This window comes from Plectropomus leopardus, chromosome 16 (genome assembly GCF_008729295.1).
Source record: "Plectropomus leopardus isolate mb chromosome 16, YSFRI_Pleo_2.0, whole genome shotgun sequence".
NCBI classification, from domain to species: domain Eukaryota; kingdom Metazoa; phylum Chordata; class Actinopteri; order Perciformes; family Serranidae; genus Plectropomus; species Plectropomus leopardus.
Genome location: NC_056478.1, coordinates 25,316,738 through 25,339,155, shown reverse-complemented (window position 1 = coordinate 25,339,155; position 22,418 = coordinate 25,316,738). Strand labels below are relative to the sequence as shown.

The following is a 22,418-nucleotide window of genomic DNA, read 5'->3' as shown; positions in this document are numbered from 1 at the left end:
AAGAAAGTTGCAAAAAAGAGCCAAAAACAGCATAATTTGGCATGTCGAAAATATGACCAAAAATCCAAGACTATAGTAAGGCAAAAATGTCAAAATTGACATGTCCCAAAAACTGCTGGAAAACAGCTGGAAACAGCTTAGAATAACCTGCCAAAACACCCATAGCAAAGAAAATTGCAAAAAGAAACAAAAAAGCATAATTTGGCATGTCGAAAATTTGACCAAAAATCCAAGACTATAGTAAGGCAAAAATGTCAAAATTTGACATGTCCCAAAAACTGCTGAAAACAGCTGGAAACAGCTTAGAATAGCCTGCCATAACACGCCATAGCAAAGAAAGTTGCAAAAAGAAACAAAAAAAAAGCATAATTTGGCATGTTTAAAAATATTGACCAAAAATCCAAGACTATAGTAAGGCAAAAATGTCAAAATTTGACATGTCCCAAAAACTGCTGAAAACAGCTGGAAACAGCTTACAATAGCCTGCCAAAACACGCCATAGCAAAGAAAGTTGCAAAAAGAGCCAAAAACAGCATAATTTGGCATGTCGAAAAAACGACCAAAAATCCAAGACTATAGTAAGGCAAAAATGTCAAAATTTGACATGTCCCAAAAACTGCTGAAAACAGCTGGAAACACAGCTTACAATAGCCTGCCAAAACACGCCATAGCAAAGAAAGTTGCAAAAAAGAAACAAAAAAAGCATAATTTGGCATGTCGAAAAAATTTGACCAAAAATCCAAGACTATAGTAAGGCAAAAATGTCAAAATTTGACATGTCCCAAAAACTGCTGAAAACAGCTGGAAACAGCTTAGAATAGCCTGCCAAAAACACGCCATAGCAAAGAAAGTTGCAAAAAGAAACAAAAAAAAGCTAAATTTGGCATGTCGAAAATTGACCAAAAATCCAAGACTATAGTAAGGCAAAAATGTCAAAATTTTACATGTCCCAAAAACTGCTGAAAACAGCTGGAAAACAGCTTAGAATAGCCTGCCAAAACACGCCATAGCAAGAAAGTTGCAAAAAGAAACAAAAAAAGCATAATTTGGCATGTTTAAAAAATTTGACCAAAAATCCAAGACTATAGTAAGGCAAAAATGTCAAAATTTGACATGTCCCAAAAACTGCTGAAAACAGCTGGAAACAGCTTAGAATAAGCCTGCCAAAACACGCCATAGCAAAGAAAGTTGCAAAAAGAAAACCAAAAAACAGCATAATTTGGCATGTTTTTAAAATTGACCAAAAATCCAAGACTATAGTAAGGCAAAAATGTCAAAATTTGACATGTCCCAAAAACTGCTGAAAACAGCTGGAAAACAGCTTACAAAAGCCTGCCAAAACACGCCATAGCAAAGAAAGTTGCAAAAAGAGCCAAAAAAAGCATAATTTGGCATGTCGAAAATTTGACCAAAAATCCAAGACTATAGTAAGGCAAAAATGTCAAAATTTGACATGTCCCAAAAAACTGCTGAAAACAGCTGGAAACAGCTTAGAATAGCCTGCCAAAACACGCCATAGCAAAGAAAGTTGCAAAAAAAGCCAAAAACAGCATAATTTGGCATGTCGAAAAATTGACCAAAAATCCAAGACTATAGTAAGGCAAAAATGTCAAAATTTGACATGTCCCAAAAAACTGTTGAAAACAGCTGGAAACAGCTTAGAATAGCCTGCCATAACACGCCATAGCAAAAAAGTTGCAAAAAAAAGCCAAAAAAGCATAATTTGGCATGTTTAAAATTTGACCAAAAATCCAAGACTATAGTAAGGCAAAAATGTCAAAATTTGACATGTCCCAAAAACTGCTGAAAACAGCTGGAAACAGCTTACAATAGCCTGCCATAACACGCCATAGCAAAGAAAGTTGCAAAAACAGCCAAAAACAGCATAATGTGGCATGTTTAAAATATGACCAAAAATCCAAGACTATAGTAAGGCAAAAATGTCAAAATTTTACCTGTCCCAGAAACTGTTGAAAACAGCTGGAAACAGCTTAGAATAGCCTGCCAAAACACGCCATAGCAGAGAAAGTTGCAAAAAGAAACACAAAAAGCTAAATTTGGCATGTCGAAAATTTCACCAAAAATCCAAGACTATAGTAAGGCAAAAATGTCAAAATTTGAAATGTCCCAAAAAAAGCTGAAATCAGCTGGAAACAGCTTAGAATAGCCTGCCAAAACACACCATAGCAAAGAAAGTTGCATAAACAGCCTAATAAAGCAAAATTTGGCATGTCCAAAAACCGATCAAAAATCCAAGACTATAGTAAGGCAAAAATGTCAAAATTTGACATGTCCCAAAAATTGCTTAAAACAGCTGGAAAAACCTTAGAATAGTTTGCAAAGACACGCCATAGCAAAGAAAGTTGCAAAAAGAGTGTAAAACAGCAAAATTTGGCATGTCGAAAATTTGACCAAAAATCCAAGACTATAGTAAGGCAAAAATGTCAAATTTTGACATGTCCTCAAAACTGTTGACAACAGCTGGAAACAGCTTAGAATAGCCTGTTAAGACACACCATAGAAAAGAAAGTTGCAAAAAGAGCCAAAAACAGCATAATTTGGCATGTCGAAAATATGACCAAATATCCAAGGCAAAAATGTCAAAATTTGACATGTTCCCAGAACTGTGGAAAATTATTGTAAACACTGTAAAAACAGCATAATTTGGAATGGTGAAAAAATGCACCATCTAGTAAGGCAAAAATGTCAAAATATGACCTGTCCATACAACTGCTGAAAACCATATTAAACCACACAAACTAGCATTCTGAGACACACCATAGCACAGGATGTTGCAAAAACAGCCATAAACACTATAAAACGGCATGTCCAAAAAATGAAAATGCAATACTATATTATGACAAAGATGTCAAAATATGACATTTCCAAAAATCTGCTAAAAACCACATTAAACCAAATAAAATAGGATGCCAAGACACACCACAACATAGGATGGTGCAAAAACGGCCCAAAACCCATAAAACAGCATGTTAAAAAATGACCAAAAAAGCAAGGCTGTAGTATGGCGAAAATGTCAAAATTTGACATCATTATACATTATACATTCTATTCAACTGGTCATCAGTCACTTGAATGTGACTCTGACTGTGAATGTGATTTGTGTCTGTATAATGTATAATAAAATGTTATTTTAATGTGTTGAATATAATATTGCATGCTAGAATCTACAATTTATGCACTTTTTTAACATACTACATTTTGACTTTTTTACATTAAGACTTTTTTGTACATACTTGACTGTTACTTATATCATACTACTTTTACATACTATGCTAATTCTTATTTTACATTAATATATTTTAACATATTTCATTTTGATTTTTTTAAAATATTAAATCATGTTTGACTTTTTACATGTTTTACTATGATTTTATTTTATGTACTATACTACAGTTCTTTACATACTATTGTTTAAAATTTTTGAGATACCTCTATGACTTTTTGATGTATTTAGTGACATTTTTCAAATTACATTTCTTGTCACTTTTTATGGCATATTATGCTTTGATATTAATTAATAATGTTTCAGTAAATTTCTAAGATGTAAAAAGATGACAAAATTAGATGCATAAAAATGTTTTACCGTTTCCATGTTCAAACTAACAGATCACTCTTATCAACTGCTGATTTGTTGAATTTTGGACTTTGTTGCTCTGTATCCACCGAACCTCATCAGACTAAATATTTCATTCTCTGCACTCAACAATGGCAATTTACATTCAGTCAGTACAAAACACCACATCTGCAGCTGTAAAGGCAATAATAAGTTCCGGCAGTGCGCAAGTCAACATGGTGTATGAGGTAGTTAGTCATCTTCATACTGTTGAATGTGAACACTGCTGCTCCAAAATGCCAACTATTTTGCAACAATATGCGCTTTTTAAAAATATATACTCATCAAAATCACACAGCGATGTAGTTTCGCAAACACAGAGCTCACAAACATTCTTCAGCACACAGATGACTGTTATCCGCTGAGTCAAATAGTCTGGGAAAACACTCATAGGAGTCGGGAGGTTTTAACTTATCATCACACATGCTGAGACAGATGGGTAAACAAAACAACTAGTTGCCTCTTTTAGTGTTATGTTTTGCCTCATCATTTAGTACAATCGATGGTTTTATAGCTTGTTGTAGTGCAAACACCCCAAAAGTTTAACCCTTATATGCAAAATTAGGATTCTGATAGTGTGTTTAACAGTACTATTTTAAAAATTCATTTCATCTAATCATGTATTGTACTTTTTTTATGGTTGTGCTCTGAGAGTTGTAAAACTGTCTGCATTTAGAGTAAAAGAAACAGTGGATAAAATATGTGTTATGCCTTCAGAAACTTTATGCCCTGAACTCTCTTTGCTCTACATATAAAAAAATATCATGTAAACATGAATTAATACATGCTGCAGATTCATCACTATCATGTTCTGATTGTTGACAAGACCTAAATTCTGCCATCCTTGTGGGGAATGTTCACAAATTGATTATTTAAATTTTGGACTCAGGCCTTAAATTATGATGAAAAAGAGATGATGATGATGGTTATGATGATGATGATGATGATGATGATGATGAATCTGCTGTACTATCATGAAGTCAAATTCCTGAACATTTGTTAAAGCCAGCCAATAAAGTGTCACTTCTGATTTCTTTTGTTTCTGTCAGAGTATCGACACCTTCTCTAACCCTGCCTCCTCCCTTTCCTCACACCATGTTTCCTTTCCTTCCTGCCACCACTCTTTATCCACTCTTTCTTCCTCTGTCCCTAAAGGACATTCCCTTTCTTCCTCCTACCCTTCCATCCCACGACTTTGGTGCACTGACCTGCCACCAGCACGATGGGATGTTTATCCGGGTGAAGCTCCATCTGCCTGGCGATCCATGGCCCGTCGAAGTGAGCGTACCACCAGCCCTTCTTCTTGTTCTGGGGGTCTTTGTACTGGTCCCCTGGTCGGATGAATGGGATGCGGAAGTAACGCTGCTGCCGATTCATCGCCACCTCATACTGTCGGGCAGGAATGGGCGGGGCTGGGTTCTGCTGGGCTGTTAGATCAGATGAAAAAAAACAAACAAAACAAAAAACAGTTAGGTGGCTTCCACAGAGGATAAGCCACCAATTATGAGTCAGCAACCATGTTTACATGCAGCCAGGGGGCAGTTTATGGGAAAGATGGGCAAAATTTACTGAGCAGCCTTATTTCTGATGATCAACCTGTGTACTAACTCATGGAGACTGCACTGCTACTATCAAAGACCTGTCCAGCTGATAGTGAATTTATAAGCTTAAGCAGAGGCCAGTCTGACCTCATTCACTGTAAAATCTGAGAAAAGTTAATTCGACCTTAAAAAAACATCTTGGGAACTGACACTGTAAGTATATTTTACTATTAGTCTTAATCTATGTTTATTTTGTATCTAATAGTTATGCTTAATTACAATATTGTTATATTTACTTTAGTTTGTTGCAACTTGAAAATGACAAGTATAATCAAATCAATCTTTCCCAGTTTTAGCAAATTCAGTAAGCCAAGCTTACTGTGCTATATGTCTGTATTCTGGTGGTTGCAAACTAGTCAGTCATAGTTGTATTTTCTTGAACATGTTAACAAAACCGGACTTGCAGGTATGCTAACTCCATCATTGGCCAAATTCTCTTTGTAATGATCATGTTAACTAACTTGGTTTACTAAAGTTACTAACACCTAGAAAAGAAAAAGGCAATTCCACGTCATTTTTAAGTTGCCACTACTTCACAAAATTAGGTAAATACAACAATTTTAGGTAAATGTAAGCATAAATTGAAATTAATAGTTATATCCATTTTCCTTTTTCAAGACGATTAATTTCCAAGTTATTTTAAGTAAGATCAACTTGTCAGAGATAACACTGCAGATTGTCCCTTCATAGGGAATTAAAGTAATGCAAATGTATTTTTAACACACAATAAAAGCAGTGTGGTGTGCTGCCTTTCACTGATGTTAGATATTTCAAAATTTCACGGTTTTCTACTTGGACAAGTGCAGTGGAACATTCATTTGAGCTATAATTAAATCTGACATCTATGTGTGCTAATCAGTATGGTGGCTTTTAATGGCGCTGTTTGCTGTTGGTTGGACATATGCATGAGCTGGAACTTGATATCGCTACTGCACAGACTCTGACATCAATGGATTAAGATGGCAGCAGCCGCATGAAGTACATGAAGACACATCGTCCATCTTTATATATATTCTATAATCGTAACACAGTATCACCCACTCTAATAAAGCCTCATTAATTAGCAATACAAATACTTATCTCCAAGCTACTAGCCATTTTAGCTTAGTATTAAAACAGGAAACGGGAAAAAAGCTAGTGTGGCTCTATGAAAAGGTAACAATATCCACCTACCAGCACTTGTTAAGATCACTGAATAACACTGTGTATTATTTGTTTAATCCATAAAAACAAAATAAACTGTATAAAACTATTTGTGTGTCAAGAACTATTTATTTTTATGGACCAGTTGCCCAGCAACCTCACAAATATGACATGTTAATCAATGAGCACCTTCTCCTCATAACGTTAGAATATAAAACTTTTGACCTTCAACTGTGTGTAGCGCCAATAAAGAAAAGAAATCCAGCTTCACTTTTACCTGAAACTGCTTTTAAAAGAGAGATTTGCAGTAATTCTGAAATTGTTAATACACAGGCGAATGCAGTGGAATGAGGCTCATATCCAATGAAAAAAAACAAACAGACAAACACGGAACAAAGACCAAGCGTGTTGGAACATCAATTGTCTTCTTTTAAAGCGTCCATTCTTTGGGATCATGTCCTCTCACTGCATGTAAACATTAAGCCCCGCTCTGCTGTTCTCAGATCAGCTTTGAATAATAAACCCAATCGCTGCTCTCCATGTTTAAGTCAGAGAGTCCTGCTGTTAGAGGAGGGTCAGCGGAGATCACAGCAGTGCTGATGACAGAGGGAAGAAATCAGCGAGACAAGCACAGCAGATGTTTATGAAGGGGTTTGCATACTCGTGTGAAACATAAAACGTGCATTATTTGCATCTTTCTACAAAGTGGAGCGTAAAATAAGGATCTACAGAGACTGAGGTAGCTTCTCTACATGATAAAGAGACTGCAAGAACACTCATTTTAATAAGTCCATTTATCTTGTTTTCGGTTTTAAAATCTAGAAATTTGCATTGAAAAAATCACTTGTTTCCAAAGCAGTTCAGCTTGTTTGAATGATTTTCACAATTTACGTAACATGATGTTAAAAGAAAAGGCCTTGATTCATTTTATTTACTCCATGTTTTAAAAGCTAAACGATGGAAACAAGAGAAATCTTCTCTCACACATTCAAAATAAATTGTTTCAACACGGACTCCAAGATTTAAACTTCTTGTTAAAATGAGTCCTTTTGCAGCATCTGAACACATGAAACAACCATCTGATTTAGAGCAACGTATCGTTTTCACCATCACCAACAAAAAGTTGCCCTCACACCACCTTCCAAAAGAACCGCACCTCCTCTCAGCGACAACTTTTAGAAAATAAAATCCCTAAAACTTTATAAACAAACAAAATAAATCAGCCTGTTTCAGTTTAGAAGAAGCCAAAAATGGAGAACTATTTTGGTGAGAGGCACTTGAACTTAACTCCCCGCTGGATACTCTCAGGTTCTTGATTACTGCTTGTCGTACTTCCTGGCTTGCTGCTACAAAGTGCCTGAGCTGCTTTGGTGACTCATTGAAGGGTCGAGAGCTGCATTCAGGTTTCAAGGCTGACGAAAACAAGGGAGACGTGTCGCTCGTTCTCACGGATAAAGATCAGCTACCAAATACTGACTGAGTTCAAACTGTAGCTGCATCGTGATGAGGAAACACACGCTCCGCTCCACTGTCCATACGTTTCTCCATCTCTGTCTGCAGAAGGTCTTTAAAATTTATCTCTGCTGACGATATCATATTCTTTGTCTGCCGGTCATAGTTTCACCTGTCGGCTTCATGAACAAATATATATATTTATATATATTTGCACCTTTATTTCGTAATCTCTTCAGCTGTGAATTAACAGATAAATCTAAAGTAAATATACTTTGCGATGTAACGCTTTGAAGAACTCAACATGCAGCTTGTTTCTCCAAGACTCCACTCATGGTGTCTGAGTTATTTTGGGCAATCCACAGACTTAACTGCAAACATTTGCATTGGGATCCGTTTTGTAAAGACAATTACATCCCGAAGACAAACACTGTGTCACACCAGCGTTTGAAATGACAAAATAAATTATTGTTGGTCTTCGCCCAAATCGAGTCGATTTTTAAATGGAAATTTGCAAACCGTCTTGACAGTGTTGATCTCAAGGGAACGGGAGGCCAGAGAATTCAGAGTCTAGAGAACTACCGTATCACATTAGCTCACAACGTCCATAAACTCGTCCATGACAGAAAAATGCTTTATAGACAGTTACGACACAGCAGTTGACAATATCAGCCAGCGTCAAGACGTTCTGCCAGTTTCCCTTTGTGAATGATGAACACAGATGACCGCTGTCTGCTGGGATGGAGGAGTATCTCCTCTCACTCAGACACTGAACATATGCTTTTGTTGGGCATCGATTTGTGCAACTTGTGCAACTTTTTGGCCGAGACATGGCGTGAGGGTGACACGGAATGGGACTTTTATCACTGCTAGTTCTCTGCTGTTGGTTTGGTGTGTCTGGGCCTTAAGTGGTAAACTACAGTACTATGGCACCAAGCCTAAAACAAATACTTCGTGAAGACAAAGACTTTCTGGTGTGACAGGGGCCTGGCATAGCGGCATTGCAAGTTTTTCAAATACTGTTTTTTTTTTTTTGTTGTTTTTTTTATGTTTTGAGTATCAAAAATAATGCTTTCACCCCAACAGTGCTATTGTATTAGGGAGTCAGCAGATTGAGACAGTGAATGAAAGAATGAGTTTGGTGTGGTTGATTTGGGTAAACTGACTCTTTAAAAATTCCTTTAGTCTATGTTTCAATAGTGTGCCCCAGAGATGATGTTTTTATGTAGACCAAAACCGACGCTAACATCGCCGTGGTTTCCTTGTCAAAAAACTCCATTGTCCATTGGATTTTGGATAAGCTCTGTGGTAAACAAACGTTTATGATACTTATATATTTTGTTGAGCAAGATAACCTTCACAAGTAAAAAACAGTTTCAGGATTTTTGAAGCCTAAACGCCAAAGGTAAATAGTGATTGCTTAGCTAAAACAAACTACACTGTGGTCGTTCGCCACCACTATGAGACTGTAAAGCCAAGTTTGATTATGTTCTGTACACTCATTAAGCCACTTGTTTGCAACTGTCTTTTTTAAGACACACAGTAGCTTTAAAGTTGGCAAAGGGGGTATTTACAGATTAATTTTACGTCGTAGAACAAAACATTAAACTCTCTTAAGCTAGTTAAAACCATAGACCTTATTTAAGGCTTCCAACCAAAAACCCAGTCATCCAATTCACTTTGAGGAGAAGGAACCGATGGGGCTGAAATGCTGATTTCCGGGTTTCAGAATTCATTACTGGGGTTCTCTATGGAGAGTTTAAGAGTCCCAAACAATCTTAACAATCTTTAAGAGGCATTTCTAAAGGGACAACAGTAGAATTCTAAATGACACATTAAATTTGATAATTTTCTTGCCAAATGTAAACATAAACATCAGCAGATTTAATCTACGACCAGCTTCAGCCTTCAAACAAACTCTGCAGTCGGTGCTGGCTGCAGGTAGAGAGACAGATTGGTAGTCAGCACTGGATGCCTCATACGGCTGAATGGGCTGTTATGTATCTAAAATCTTCATTAAGTCAGGAGTGAATGGAGTGGAGCGTCTGCTTGCTGCTTCAACGACGACACCTTTTACAACATTTCTCTTCCAATCAGCGAGTGCGGCGGCCTTTTTCCTCGCGTCACACTCCTGTGAACGTGATGCTATCTGCCACCAAACACAAACCAGGCAAAGTGCCCTGAACGCCTCCTGTCCCTCTCTCTCCTAGTCTCTTTCTTCCCTCTTTGAGAATTCCTCCATGTGGGAGTATCAATAATAACAGCAGCCTTAAGAGCTCGCAGGAATCACCTCGGCTCTTTATCAAAGCATTATAGCCGTCTGGGAGGCGTCTCACAAATGGGGCGAGAGCTTGCGCCCGGTGCAGCGGTCATGAAGACGAAACGGCAGCTTCGTGCCTCAAAATCACTCAAATAATCTCTTCCACACACGTCTCAATAGAGGCAGCAGTTGCCGTGGAAACCCATGCACCCTCCTCCTCCTCCTCCTCCTCCAGCAAAAGGGAAACTTTTCCATCGAACTGAGCAGCACAAAGCCGAGGCAAACAGTGATCCCAGTTAGGAGCAGACCTCTACCATGTTGGAGGGGTTAGGGTTAATGAGGGAGGGGTGTAGCTCTGCGGTTAGTAGCGTTACACACTGGAGGACCACTTACATGCTTTTTTCACAGGTGGTGCATGATCTGAAAGTAAACATGCCAGGTTACACGGACATACACTGCAGGAAGTGATGCAACACAGCAGCAACAGTGAAACAAGAGAGATGTTTGTTGTTTGACATGATAACAAGTAACGAATCAGACAAGACAAGAAAATGACAACATAAATACTGTTGGCATAAATACATATATGTTGACAACTAACATGGCTACTACTAGTCCTAATTATGTTGTTTATTATGAGATGTGGTCAGATTTGGTGGTGAAAAGAGAGAGAAGAAAGAATGAAAAGTATTCCTCATTAGATTCTTAAAATTACTTCAAATTGCAATTATATTTCAAAGATGTAATATGTGGAAGAATGTGATATTTAAGCAGCAAATTTCCAAAAATCCTTTAACCTTTTGAAACCTGGGGCAGCACAACTTTTTTGTGCTGCTTTCAGATGCCTTTTACAAGTATTTAACCCTCTGAACACTTTGGTGCGACTTCCTTAAAGAAAACGTGGGAAGAAAGGCAATTAGCACAGTGAAAAGAAGTGGTCTGCAAATTGCAAGAGATTAGTAGATGTAGGAAAATTAATTTTAAAAAAATTCTAGGAGAAAATATCATGAAGAAAAAACAGAAAAATAAATGTATAATTATTGTAATTACATAAATAAAATTTTGTTACAAAGTTATCAGAATTTTTAAATACTTTTTCTAATTCTTGATCGCTTTGGGTTTTTATCATTTTAAAAAAAATTCTCAGGTAATTTTCTTGTGCTTTTATCTTATTTCTTATATTTGAGCTAATTTCTTCTTTCATTCCTCATTGCCTCCTGCCTCAAATAATTCCATAAAAAGACCAAAACTAAGTGTATTTATTGATGAACACATACTATGTGTGTATCAGAGCCTGATAGATCTTCTTCCTCTTCGCCATATAACTCCACTGTTGTCCAAAAAATATTTTAAACACATCAGTGAACCACACTGTTACACTGGGTGACATTTTTCTTCATTACCATGAACACATACACACTCTTCACTGATCTCATATGCAAGAGGTGGGAACAAGTCATAATTTTTCAAGTCACAAAAAATCTCCAAAGTCTTGGTGTCAAGTCACAATTCAAGTATCAAGTCATGTTCCAAGTCATAAACATTAAGTATCGGGTTCTAAACAAGTCTTAATGCACTGTTTATTTATATTTATGCATTTATGTGTTAAAACAAGCATGATTAAACTAAATCATAAAAAGTAGTGCCAACATTGAATTTTTTTAGCATATTGCCCTATTAACCCGTATCACAATTAGCTTTTAGTACCCACATTAGCTCACTATGTTAGTAAGTCTTCACTTACCATTCTCTGCACCACTCTGTTCAGCTTCAAATGTCAAATGAAGTTGGAAGTTGTTGCGTGTTCCTCTGTAGAGTTCAACATGCAAATTTTCCATACTGCAATTTGTTTTTTATTGACCACTTATTGACCAAGTGGTCAATATTGTTTGTTGCACACAAACAAAATTATCCCTGGTAAGAAATAAATAAATGAATCAACCTGGCAGTTACTAAGGTAATGTTTGTTCTTCAGGGTTTTCTTGTGCAACTGGACTGGATGCTGTCACATTGGTTCAAACAAAGTGGATCAGGATAGTAATTTCAATCTTTGAGCTTGTGGGAAGGTTTCAAGTATCACAAAGTCTAATGGCTCAAGTCCAAATAAAGTCATCTCTAATATTCTTTAGGAAACAATGGCTGAGAGCCAAAGACAGAGAGTCAGACAGTGTTGACAGACAGAGTAACACCCTGTTGGTTTTGGTCTGTTCATGGAACTTGGTGACGATAAGAAATTAAATCTTAACACGAGCTTTATCCTCTAAAATGCAAAACCTTTACATTTGTAAACTGATTTGAAGCTGTATTTTCAGGTCCATATGTCTGTGTTGTAACCTCTTATTTTGGATTTAGGAGGACTTCATTCACCAAGCTTTCAAACAAAAGGCCTTTTTGACATGTTTTTTTAACGACGCGCCATGATAAAGCTGAAGCTTTCATTCTGTGTTAACTTATTGTTGCTCTTTTGCCTCCATTTCTTTCATCTCATGTCCCAGCAGACTCTGCACTCCTGAAGGAGTCATTGCTTCAGTGGTGAAGATGTATAATGTGAACATATATCTGAGAGGTTTCAAATCCAGGCTTGGATCTTTGTCACTTATCTTTCCCCTGGCCTTTATTCCTCAAACATATCCTGTCTCTCTAAAAAATGTGGACCATAAAAAAAAAACTGACAAACTGAGCCTTGGAATGATGACTGACCCCACAGCGCCACATGGAGGTGTGTCTCAAATATAATCCTGATTAAACTAAAAAGCCTTCTAAAAGGGCACATTGATGTCAACGCTGCAGCCTGATAAGTTTAAGTTTGGTCAGACTTAAAAGACACAAACTTGAAATAATCTATGTAAAGTTGAGGTTCATTTGGAAAGCCTTGGGAGGCTTATCACTACAACAGTGGCGGTGAGGGATAACTTAACTTGATCCACAGCATAGGACCCAAGTTTACTTAAAAAAAAACAAACTTTTTTTTGTTTTGATAATTTGAATATCAATCACTCCACCAGTGTTACGTTAAATTCAGACTGTTTTTCTTGCATGCCTCCACGGTAAACGAAGAATACAAAACTGAGAAAATGATTGCTAAATTAGAGTAAATGGGGGCAGCATTTAACAACAGCAAAACTTTATTAGACATCAATTTACAAACTCCTGCACAACAGTAGTATAATGCAATTCTCATTTATCCAGTCATGTGCTCAGTGCTTCCGTACTTTCTGTGAAAACGTTAGTATTTATGTACAAAGATTGTTTATGTGGAAGAATTTATTAAAATCCAAAGTTTTTTTGTTTGTTTGTGATAAACACGTGTTTGAAAGCACTGGATAAATGAGAGTGGGATTGCACGAATTGTGAGAGAGTTTGTAAACGTTTTGATATAGTTTTGTTGTTGTTAAACATGGACCCCATTTAGAATTTTACCTGCTTTCAGATTATTTGTATACCATGGACGCATTCAAGAAAGAAAAAAGAAAAATTCTTCAGCATAACACAGGGTAAGTAACTGATATAGAAATTATGATTTTGGTGTCAACTATGCCTTAAAGTGGCATTTGAATATATGTGACTAACAAAGAATCAAACAAAGATAAGCACAAGGAAGTAAAAACGTACAGTATGTAGGATTTGATGATTAACCACCTCAGAATTTTGACTGGAGGAAGGGGTGATGACAGTGACGAAGGTCCTGAGACTGATTCACACCTCAGATCATCATATTAATCTGTCAGCTAGCTTCAAACACAGAGCCAGGAGTCCCATCACTAAACAGCTCTGAGTCCATGAGGCTGATCAGCAGCAGGATGAAGCCGAGATGGAAGCAGAGGGATGAAGGATGAAAGTGGGTGTGTGGGCTCGCAGTCCAATCAGTAGTCTGAGCAGAGCACACAATAGACGGCTCAGAATAAGAGCTCTCTGTCGTCATGACAACTCAACGTGTGGCACAAGGAGATGCGGCGATGGCGGCGGAGAGGTGAGAGACAGAGTCCATTTGTTTCTCGTGTTTGAACAACGTCTGGACTCAGAAGAATGAGCACGGGTCACCGTTAAGTGTCTTTCATTTGCAGGGTTTTTACTATTGGCAGTTTGGGGTTTTCTACATATTTAATTCATAATTAGTGTGAAACATCAACCTATGATGCAATGTGTGATATAACATCAGGGGCCAGATCTGTAAAGAGTGTGCGTGCACAAAAACAATATACAGGCCATTTTCCCAAATATTAACTGGTATTTATAAAAGAAAAATATTGAGTTCTTCTTTGTGCACACCTCACAAATACAATGATTTGAGTGTGATAAGATTTTTTTTAAATTAATGCAGAGCTGTGTGTCAATAAAAGATAAAATAACTAATCTTGATTTTGTGTTACTTTTTTTGTTACTGTGTTGATTGCTGCGCTTTAACAAAATTATTTGTCACCTTTATAATGTTTGATGGTTGAGATGTCACTGTTAAAGGTACAGTTATGTGTACGTAAGGAATTCCTATATTACATTCAGTTATTAGATTATAGGTACTAATCCAAGTACCCAAAATTAAAACATAATTTTGTCTTATCTCAAAATTTTCCGTGCCAGTCGCAATCGTCAAGCAAGATTGTGGACATGAAAAAAGAAAATTAATTGTTTAATTTGTACAAGTAACAAAAAAAAAGTTAGAAAATAAGGATACCCCCCCCCCCCCCAAGACAGTTGGGAAACTATTAATGAGACAAGTATGTAAATGAAGCTTTTCTCATGGTTAGAAATGCTTTTAAATGCTAATAAAACCTGTTGGTAGTCATAACCCTTCTCCTAACAATGCAGTAATGTGTTGTAATGTCGTACCGTAGTCGGTGACAGATTTCGGCGCTCTCTGCGGCTCAGTCTCTGTGTTTCTCTTCTTGTTCTTTGACTTCCAGGCGTGGTAAACTTTGAGCCGGCGGTGAAACTCCTCTCTGCAGGCCGCCAGCAGTTCGATATCTGGAGGAGACAGATTTGGGAAAATCAGTATGTACAAATACTGAGACTTTTACTACAAGTAAATGTCAGAATTGTGCTTTTTCTTTTTCGACGACCTTTCAGAACACAGAATTTCTTTCTTTTCCAGCAAGTTTGCCGTCATATCAACTTGTAGTGGCAGCAGCTGGGCCTTTCAACAATTTATCCATGACTTTTACTTTCTATTTTCACTTCAAGTTGTCAGTCTCTTTCAGTCGCAAAGCTTGGTGTTTAGGTGTTGAAACTGACTCAGAAGCAAAAGGGTGTTTGTTATTGTGAAAGTAAATCTATTAAATATCAGGCTCACACCAACTTGTCATGTACTTTAGAATTACTGCTCTAAAATAACTTTGTATGCTGAGTAGGGATGTCCCAGTCAGATTGGAAGGATGGGCATCTGCCCGATCAAGACGTTTTTTAAATTAATTGAGATCGGTTCTTTTGAGCATGCGCCCTGCCTGATCCTTTCTTTATGTCCACCATCACACAGGTGTGGTAAACGCAGAGCATGATATGCAGCAGATATTGAGGTTTTATTGTAATTCGGCTATTCCAAAAGGTAGATACAGATATTTTTTCATGTTCAACTTAAGCTGCTACACCACTTTAAGTGGAAGTGAAATCTTTGTTGTTCATTTGAAGTACACTAGTTTTATTGTAATGCTATAATAAGCAGAACTGTGATCGATTTTGATTTGTTGTGAATGGGAATGTTAAAGTTCAGCTATAACACAACTCTGAATTGGAATTGTGATTATATAACGTATTTATTGTGTTCTGTACTTGTGTTACAATGCTACACTAAGTGGATTTGAGGGCACCTTCTGAAGACACATTTTAGTTAGGTTACTTTGGGGGTTTTTTTGTGTTTTTTTTTTTTTTTAATGCGGTACTAGGTGGATTTAAGTGGATTTTTTTTTTTTTTGAAAAGTGTATAAAAACTATGTCCTCGCCACAATGGCCATGGGTTCGATTCTAACCTTGGCTCTTGCTGCATGTCACCCCTTCTCCCTCCCTCTTTCACGCCCCCTGGTCTGTTGAAATAAAGACTAGAAAGCCCAAAATCTAATATTTAAAAACAAATGCTGCACTAAGTGGAATTGTGATACGAGACATACAAAAATATTTACAGTTTGTTTACTTTATTATTTTTGTAAAAATAAAACCCTTAAGGAACTGTTTAGAAACAGGCATGTTTTCTTGTACTGCATTGCAGAACTACTAAACTGTCAAGCACATACAACTGGATGCACTCTAATAACTTGACAGTACTTGAAGTGTGAATTGTGCAGCTGTATTATCCAGGTAAATACAAGCAATGGATCTGGACGCAGTATTGGCAGATATTTAATATGAAATGCCTCTGATCGGGGAATGTGGGCAAAAAAACCTTTTTCTGTACATCCAGCCTATGAGACTTCTCTTCACTGGAACTAAGGGGCCTAAAGCACAGGTGTCCACATACTTTTGGCTACACAGTGTGTGTCTGTTAATGATGAACCTGTGTTAAACCTCACGCAAATATTATCAACAGATACATTGACCTTTTTTTCATTTCCTCTCCAAGCTGCTACACAGTTCATTAATATCTTCAAAAAAATCAATACAGTGTGTGAATGTGCACTAAAACACACACACACATTAACATACTGACAAAAGATTTTCACGCAGCCTGCAGCATTAAGATAACACTTTTCATCAGGATGATTCAGATAATTTACCTTAGTGTAAAAAAACATTCAATTTGTCATCCGCAGGGCGCGGGCTAACAGTGTGCGATGAGATGCTTAATGCACACTAAGTGCTTAGGTAACGTCACCTGAACAAAAATACTTTGGACGCAGACACACACACACACACACACACACACAAAAAAAAAAAAAAACAACTTCAATTTAGTGTGCAGAGCTGAAATCCCTGCAGAATGAACCGGAATGTAGCAGGTGTCAACAACCCCTCGTCTCTCTGTTATGTTGGACGTTTATTCTGCAGATCATCATGAGCGGCGGCTGTGATCACATCAGTATTCAATCTCCCCCTCCGTCTGGGAGGTGAGGTGAGCGGCCTGTTAACAGCTAACACACTCATTTCTGTGTGTTTATGTACGGCCGCGCTGCAGGCTCTGCTTCTCCACAAATACATTTCTGGGATGCTGCCGGGTGTTTGCCCTCCCCTCCCTGTCCTCGTCCTTCACGCTTCCTGCTGCGTGAATAAGGACAGGTGAGCTCTCGGGTTAAACTCAATATTTTGAGAGGAAAATAGCGGAAAGAGGGGGTTATTCTTCCCCTTGCTCTTTTCTTAACCTCCACAACTGACTCATAATCAGCCAAAGGAGGCGTGGATATTTGGACATCCACTATCAGGGTGCTGTCTGACCTTTGACCTCCTTTATTTTAAAATGTTGTCAAGATAACAAATAATCCATTATTTGTCTTTCTATGAGATATTTTTGTCACAACCATGCTGGTGTCAATAACACTAGAGTGACACATGTGGCACCTTTAAACTGCCCTGAATAGGACCATCATCTACTTTCTGAGTGTCAGTGTAAAGGTTAAGTAGTTTGCAACAGACTGATATGTCATCATGAGACAATGTGGTATTGTCATATTTGGTCTGACTAAAGCAATACATGGGGTACAATTGTGGTATCACCATGATGAGTTTTTGCTCAAAGAGTTGTACTCTGTTGTGCTCAACCAGTAATACACTCCCACATGAGAGAAGTGGTCAGAAAATGAGGCAGAGTTCACAAAAATAAAAGTGAGTGGTGTGGAAAGTGAAGCTCTGGCAGATATTTCTCACAAAGCGGTCCACTTGGTGAAAATAAAGCTAAATTACTGAACTCTCATAGCCTCACAGTACAAGGATAAAAATATAAAGTTTGTCCTAACAGCAGCACTAAAGGAAAAGTCACGGGGTCATTAAAAAAATCAAACCAGTTCATCCGCTGGAATGCAATCAACAAGTTTCGTAGATATCCCGTAGGTTAGATATCTTGAGGTACAAAGTGAACATTTTCAACATCTGACAGGAAAGTTCACCTTCAAGTGCCAAGAATCAAAGGGTTAATACTATGTGGATCATCGTCCGAAAACACACGGCAAATTTTAGGGAGGTCTGGTAATTTGTTTTCTTTTTAAAATACCATGTCATGGACCAAGCTGTCTTGACAAGTTTTGACTGAAACAAGGGAACTGGTCGAAACGTTATTGTGGGTAATTTAATTTAAACCGGTTTATCCTCTGGGGAACAGGAAAGCGATCAGTTTGTTTCATAGCAATCCCTGGCTTTAACATGAGATATCTTGTTTAAAAGTTGACATTTTTACTCGGGGTGGCGTTAGAGCTGTCCCACATCTGGGACATTTGACCTAAGACAAGGGTTAAAGTAGAGGGTAGGAGTTTCAGGAACTTTTAGGACTCATCCTCTGGAGACCATGAATACTAAATAAAATATGGCAAATTGGCAAATATAGTTATTTGTCATGGGGAATACTTGGCTTGATGGTGGTGCTAAAACAAAGCAAAATTATTTCAGATTATCCTCTGTGGACCATGAACATCTATGTAAAATTTATTGTCAATCTGACCTGTAGCTGTTATATCTTATTCTAGCCCACAGTGTTGAAACAGTCTGACTAGGAATGTAAAGCCTTGTCTTATTAAAATAATAAACTCCAGTGAAACCTTGTTGGCAAAATGTGTTTAGCAGGAATGCACTGCAGTAATAACGTGTATCACTGTGATTACAAACTACACCGTGACACTCACCACATGAGGTATTGATGGCGTCCCGCAGCTCAGCATACTTCCACTTGCTCAGCTCGTACTTCTTGGCCCCGGCAGCAGCCTTAGAGGCCTGAACCTGTGGACCTCTAATTTAGGAAACAAGACAAGAATGACAAAGGAAGTCAGTAACAAAGCCTCGCCAGCAGTGAACTGTGGGAAAACCGGCAGCAATGAACGTAAGAGAATGGGGTCATTCGCTTCATTGTGAACTGGGGTCAAAAAGGATTCGTAACTCATGTTTTGTATTAAATTGATAAGAAGATGGGTGGAGTTTACATAAAGATAATGTAATAATAAATAGAGTGGCATGATTTTATTTCCTGTGTTGTCCCCAGAAGTTTGACACCTACTGACTCAAACACAGACTATATATCTGTCAAAAATCTTTCCTTTTTTTTTCTGACCACAACAGGCTAAAATCATCTGGTCAAAAGCTAAAAAGTAATTCAGAAAACACCTGAATTACCTTTTACAATAAACTCCACCCACCTGAAAGGGAAGAAAAACTACAGATTTAATAAAACAGATAATAGTCGTTTTTTGCAGCTACAGGGTCATTGCAACAGTTAAGGTGAAAGCGAGGGGAAACAGGATGTCACATTAGCAGCATTGTAGTTAAAAGCAAAGAAAGAAAGATCTCTAAAGAGTGTTTGAGATCATTAAAATGCATGCTGTTTCAGTCGCCAGGAAGTCAAAAAGCGCCTCTGGTATAATGCCGTGAAGTCGGTGTGGAGTGGCAGCGCACTGCTAAATTATAGATGACGGTTGGACAGTATAAAGTGTGCAGCTCCTCTCCAGCTGTGGGCTGTGCTGTTGGCATGCTGCTTCTCTGCTGACAGGCCTGATTAATCCGTGACCGGGATTTGCCCTTTTTAGAACACCGGGAAGTTGAAGGCGGGACCCTGCTGGTTCTCTAATCCTATTGGGTGGCTCTGCATCTAATGATTAGTGAGGAGCCTGCCTCGGACCGGGGTGGCTGCACCGTGTTCCCAAAAGGCACGCGTCGGCTTTGGCAGCGAGCTAAGCAGCTGAGTGGTACAGTCACCTTCTGTTGCTACTTCCTGTGTGTTTGAGGCATAGTGAGTGGAGGCCTGAGCCAATTAGCCGCAGAAAGATGAACAGAGGAAGCCGGAGGAGAGATTGGCAAGACTTCAACTGACATCACTCATTCACACCAGCACTAATGCCCGAGAGGAACACATGAGGAAAACACCATTTAGCTGCAGTAATCTGATGAGAAAGTGCTCACAAAGGTGCTGCAGTCTAACTGCAGCCGAAGTTAGCTTTCACCTGTCGAGATCAAAGGCTGTTACATGTTGAAAATCTCACAGCTCTACTAAACAAACAGGTGATTGCTAGTGATGGGATGTAATTAAGTACTCAAGCATTCAAATGCTTTACTAAAGTACACATTTGAGGTATTTGCAGTTAACATAATACACTTTTTGCAATAAATACACAAGAAAAGTTTTTAAAAAATGTTTTGTGTCAATTTCACAGTGAATCCAAGTACACCTGAAATGATTAGTCGATTAATCAATGAGCCAACTGACAAAATATAAATGAATTAATTGACAACTGTTTTGATAGACATTTAAGTCACTTATTTAAAAACATAATAACTTTGAAGATTTTTATTTTTTATTTCCTGCTTTAGGTATGTTACTTTCTGTACATTTCCTTGATTATACTTAATAAACTTACACAAGTAACATTTTCAGCACAGGACTTTTACTTTCATCAGAGCATTTTCACAGTGTCTAGTATCAAAAAGTGCAGTATCCAAAAAGATTGTAACTTGCCATCAGTCTTATCTTACTGACAGCACTTGAACCTCTGATTCTGTTAAAGGTTTGTTTACAGCAGTAATGTTTGTAACAACACCAGTAAATTTCATATATTTCAAGCATAATCAGTTGAAAAACAAAACAAATGTTTTCACTGATACCTCAGACTCTTCTTATCTGTGGATTAGCTCAAATTTCTGTGGTCCACCAAATGCAGGGTTGGGCCTTTAAACAACAATAAACTGCTGAGCCGGCCAACAGAACTGATTGTACTGGGCAGTTTGCAGTATTGTGTGAATATAATTCAGACTGCTGGTGGATTTTTTTTTTTAACTCAACCAAGCAGCAACCTCTGAGGCTGAAAAATGAAGCCAATGTGGAGGTGCCAAAAACTGCAGTTCTTTGAATGGCCACTTGGGGTTGGCTCCAAAACAGAAACAATACCCATGTTAAAAATGCCAAACTTTACAGCAGAAATACAGCCTGGTACAAAAAAACTGTTTTGGTCTCTATAACTAATTTCAACACTTTTGATGACTGACAGGGGGGTTAAAATATTTTTTTCAACAACTCCCCCATTTTAATTTACTAAAACTCAAATTTACGTACACTTATGGGTAGGGCTGCTTGAGATACAGGCTGACTGTGTGGCGTTGGTACAGTCTGTGCATCAGATCCACTCCTTGCTGCCTAGCACCAACCTTTTACCCAAATATGGTCACTTCTAGCCCTACAAAAGTCAAGGTGGTGATGGTCGAAATGCCAAACTTGAGGCAAAACACAAGTCCACAAACCAATGGGTGACACGATGGTTGCTATGTCCATTATATTTTTTAGTCTATGGACTCAACCTTAGGCCTCATGTAAAATGCTGAAACTATTATTATGCATAAAACCTTATATAGTGCCTTGTCATTATACTGTCATTGTTATGGTAACAGTGATGTGAGTACATTTAGAGACTTGTAATGTAAAATCCTTAGTGACTGTGTGTGTCATTTATTACAAGTTCTGTAATAAACTGTGTAATAGTTTTACTGCAAACTGTGTGGTCAAACACTAAAAAATTGTTACATTTTTTACCTTCATAGGTACACAGTTACTTTTTTACTAACTATTAAAAAGCCAGAAGTCCAAAGCAGATAAGATGACTTTAACCTGAATTCTTTCACGTCCAAAAGTTGTTTATCAAAAAAAAGTTCAAATAAACTTATCTCCACAGCTTTGATGTTGCAGCTTTCAGTTGCCGCCTTTTCAAGTGGCAACACTCCTGTCGACAATTCAGCGCTATGTAACATCACTATAGTCACCAACATACTTCTGTGTACATTATTTGCTCGGCTGATAAAATTTTCAATGCATTCCAGCATCTACAAAGTGAAAAAACATCATAAGGTGCAACACTAAATCATCTATACTCTTTGCTCAATTTTGCATATGCATACAGCTACCGATTGCACTTTTCAAATAATACAATGTTGAGTTGCAAACTTAAAATTTCGCATCGTGGGTTTTAAACTCAGGAGCTGCTAAAACATCCGCACTGGGACAGTGGAGTAAAATGAAGAGCTCAAACACCATTTAACAAGCAGGTACTTCACCCTGCAAACATCAGCAGGTCGACTGCTGTACTCAGAGGATGAAATAACAAAAAGCGTGCAGCAGAAAAAGGCTCAAAATAAACAGGAGAACAATCAGTAACTTACTGTACATGCATATCAAACTTTTACAGGGAATTAACCCCGTTAATCAGAATTTATAAATTAGATT

At 37.7% G+C, this 22,418-nt stretch overlaps 1 protein-coding gene across 1 annotated transcript in view; it reads right to left on the bottom strand.

The window, feature by feature from the left end:
* Positions 1–22,418, bottom strand: part of myo6a (myosin VIa) — a 183,421-nt gene that overhangs the window by 21,032 nt on the left and 139,971 nt on the right. Inside the window, exons 30-33 of the mRNA XM_042502963.1 lie at positions 18,844–18,947; positions 14,918–15,052; positions 10,484–10,510; positions 4,843–5,061 (exon numbers count right to left, since the gene is read on the bottom strand). Of these exons, the coding sequence (XP_042358897.1) occupies positions 4,843–5,061; positions 10,484–10,510; positions 14,918–15,052; positions 18,844–18,947 (485 nt within the window). The remainder of the gene's footprint in view (positions 1–4,842; positions 5,062–10,483; positions 10,511–14,917; positions 15,053–18,843; positions 18,948–22,418) is intronic.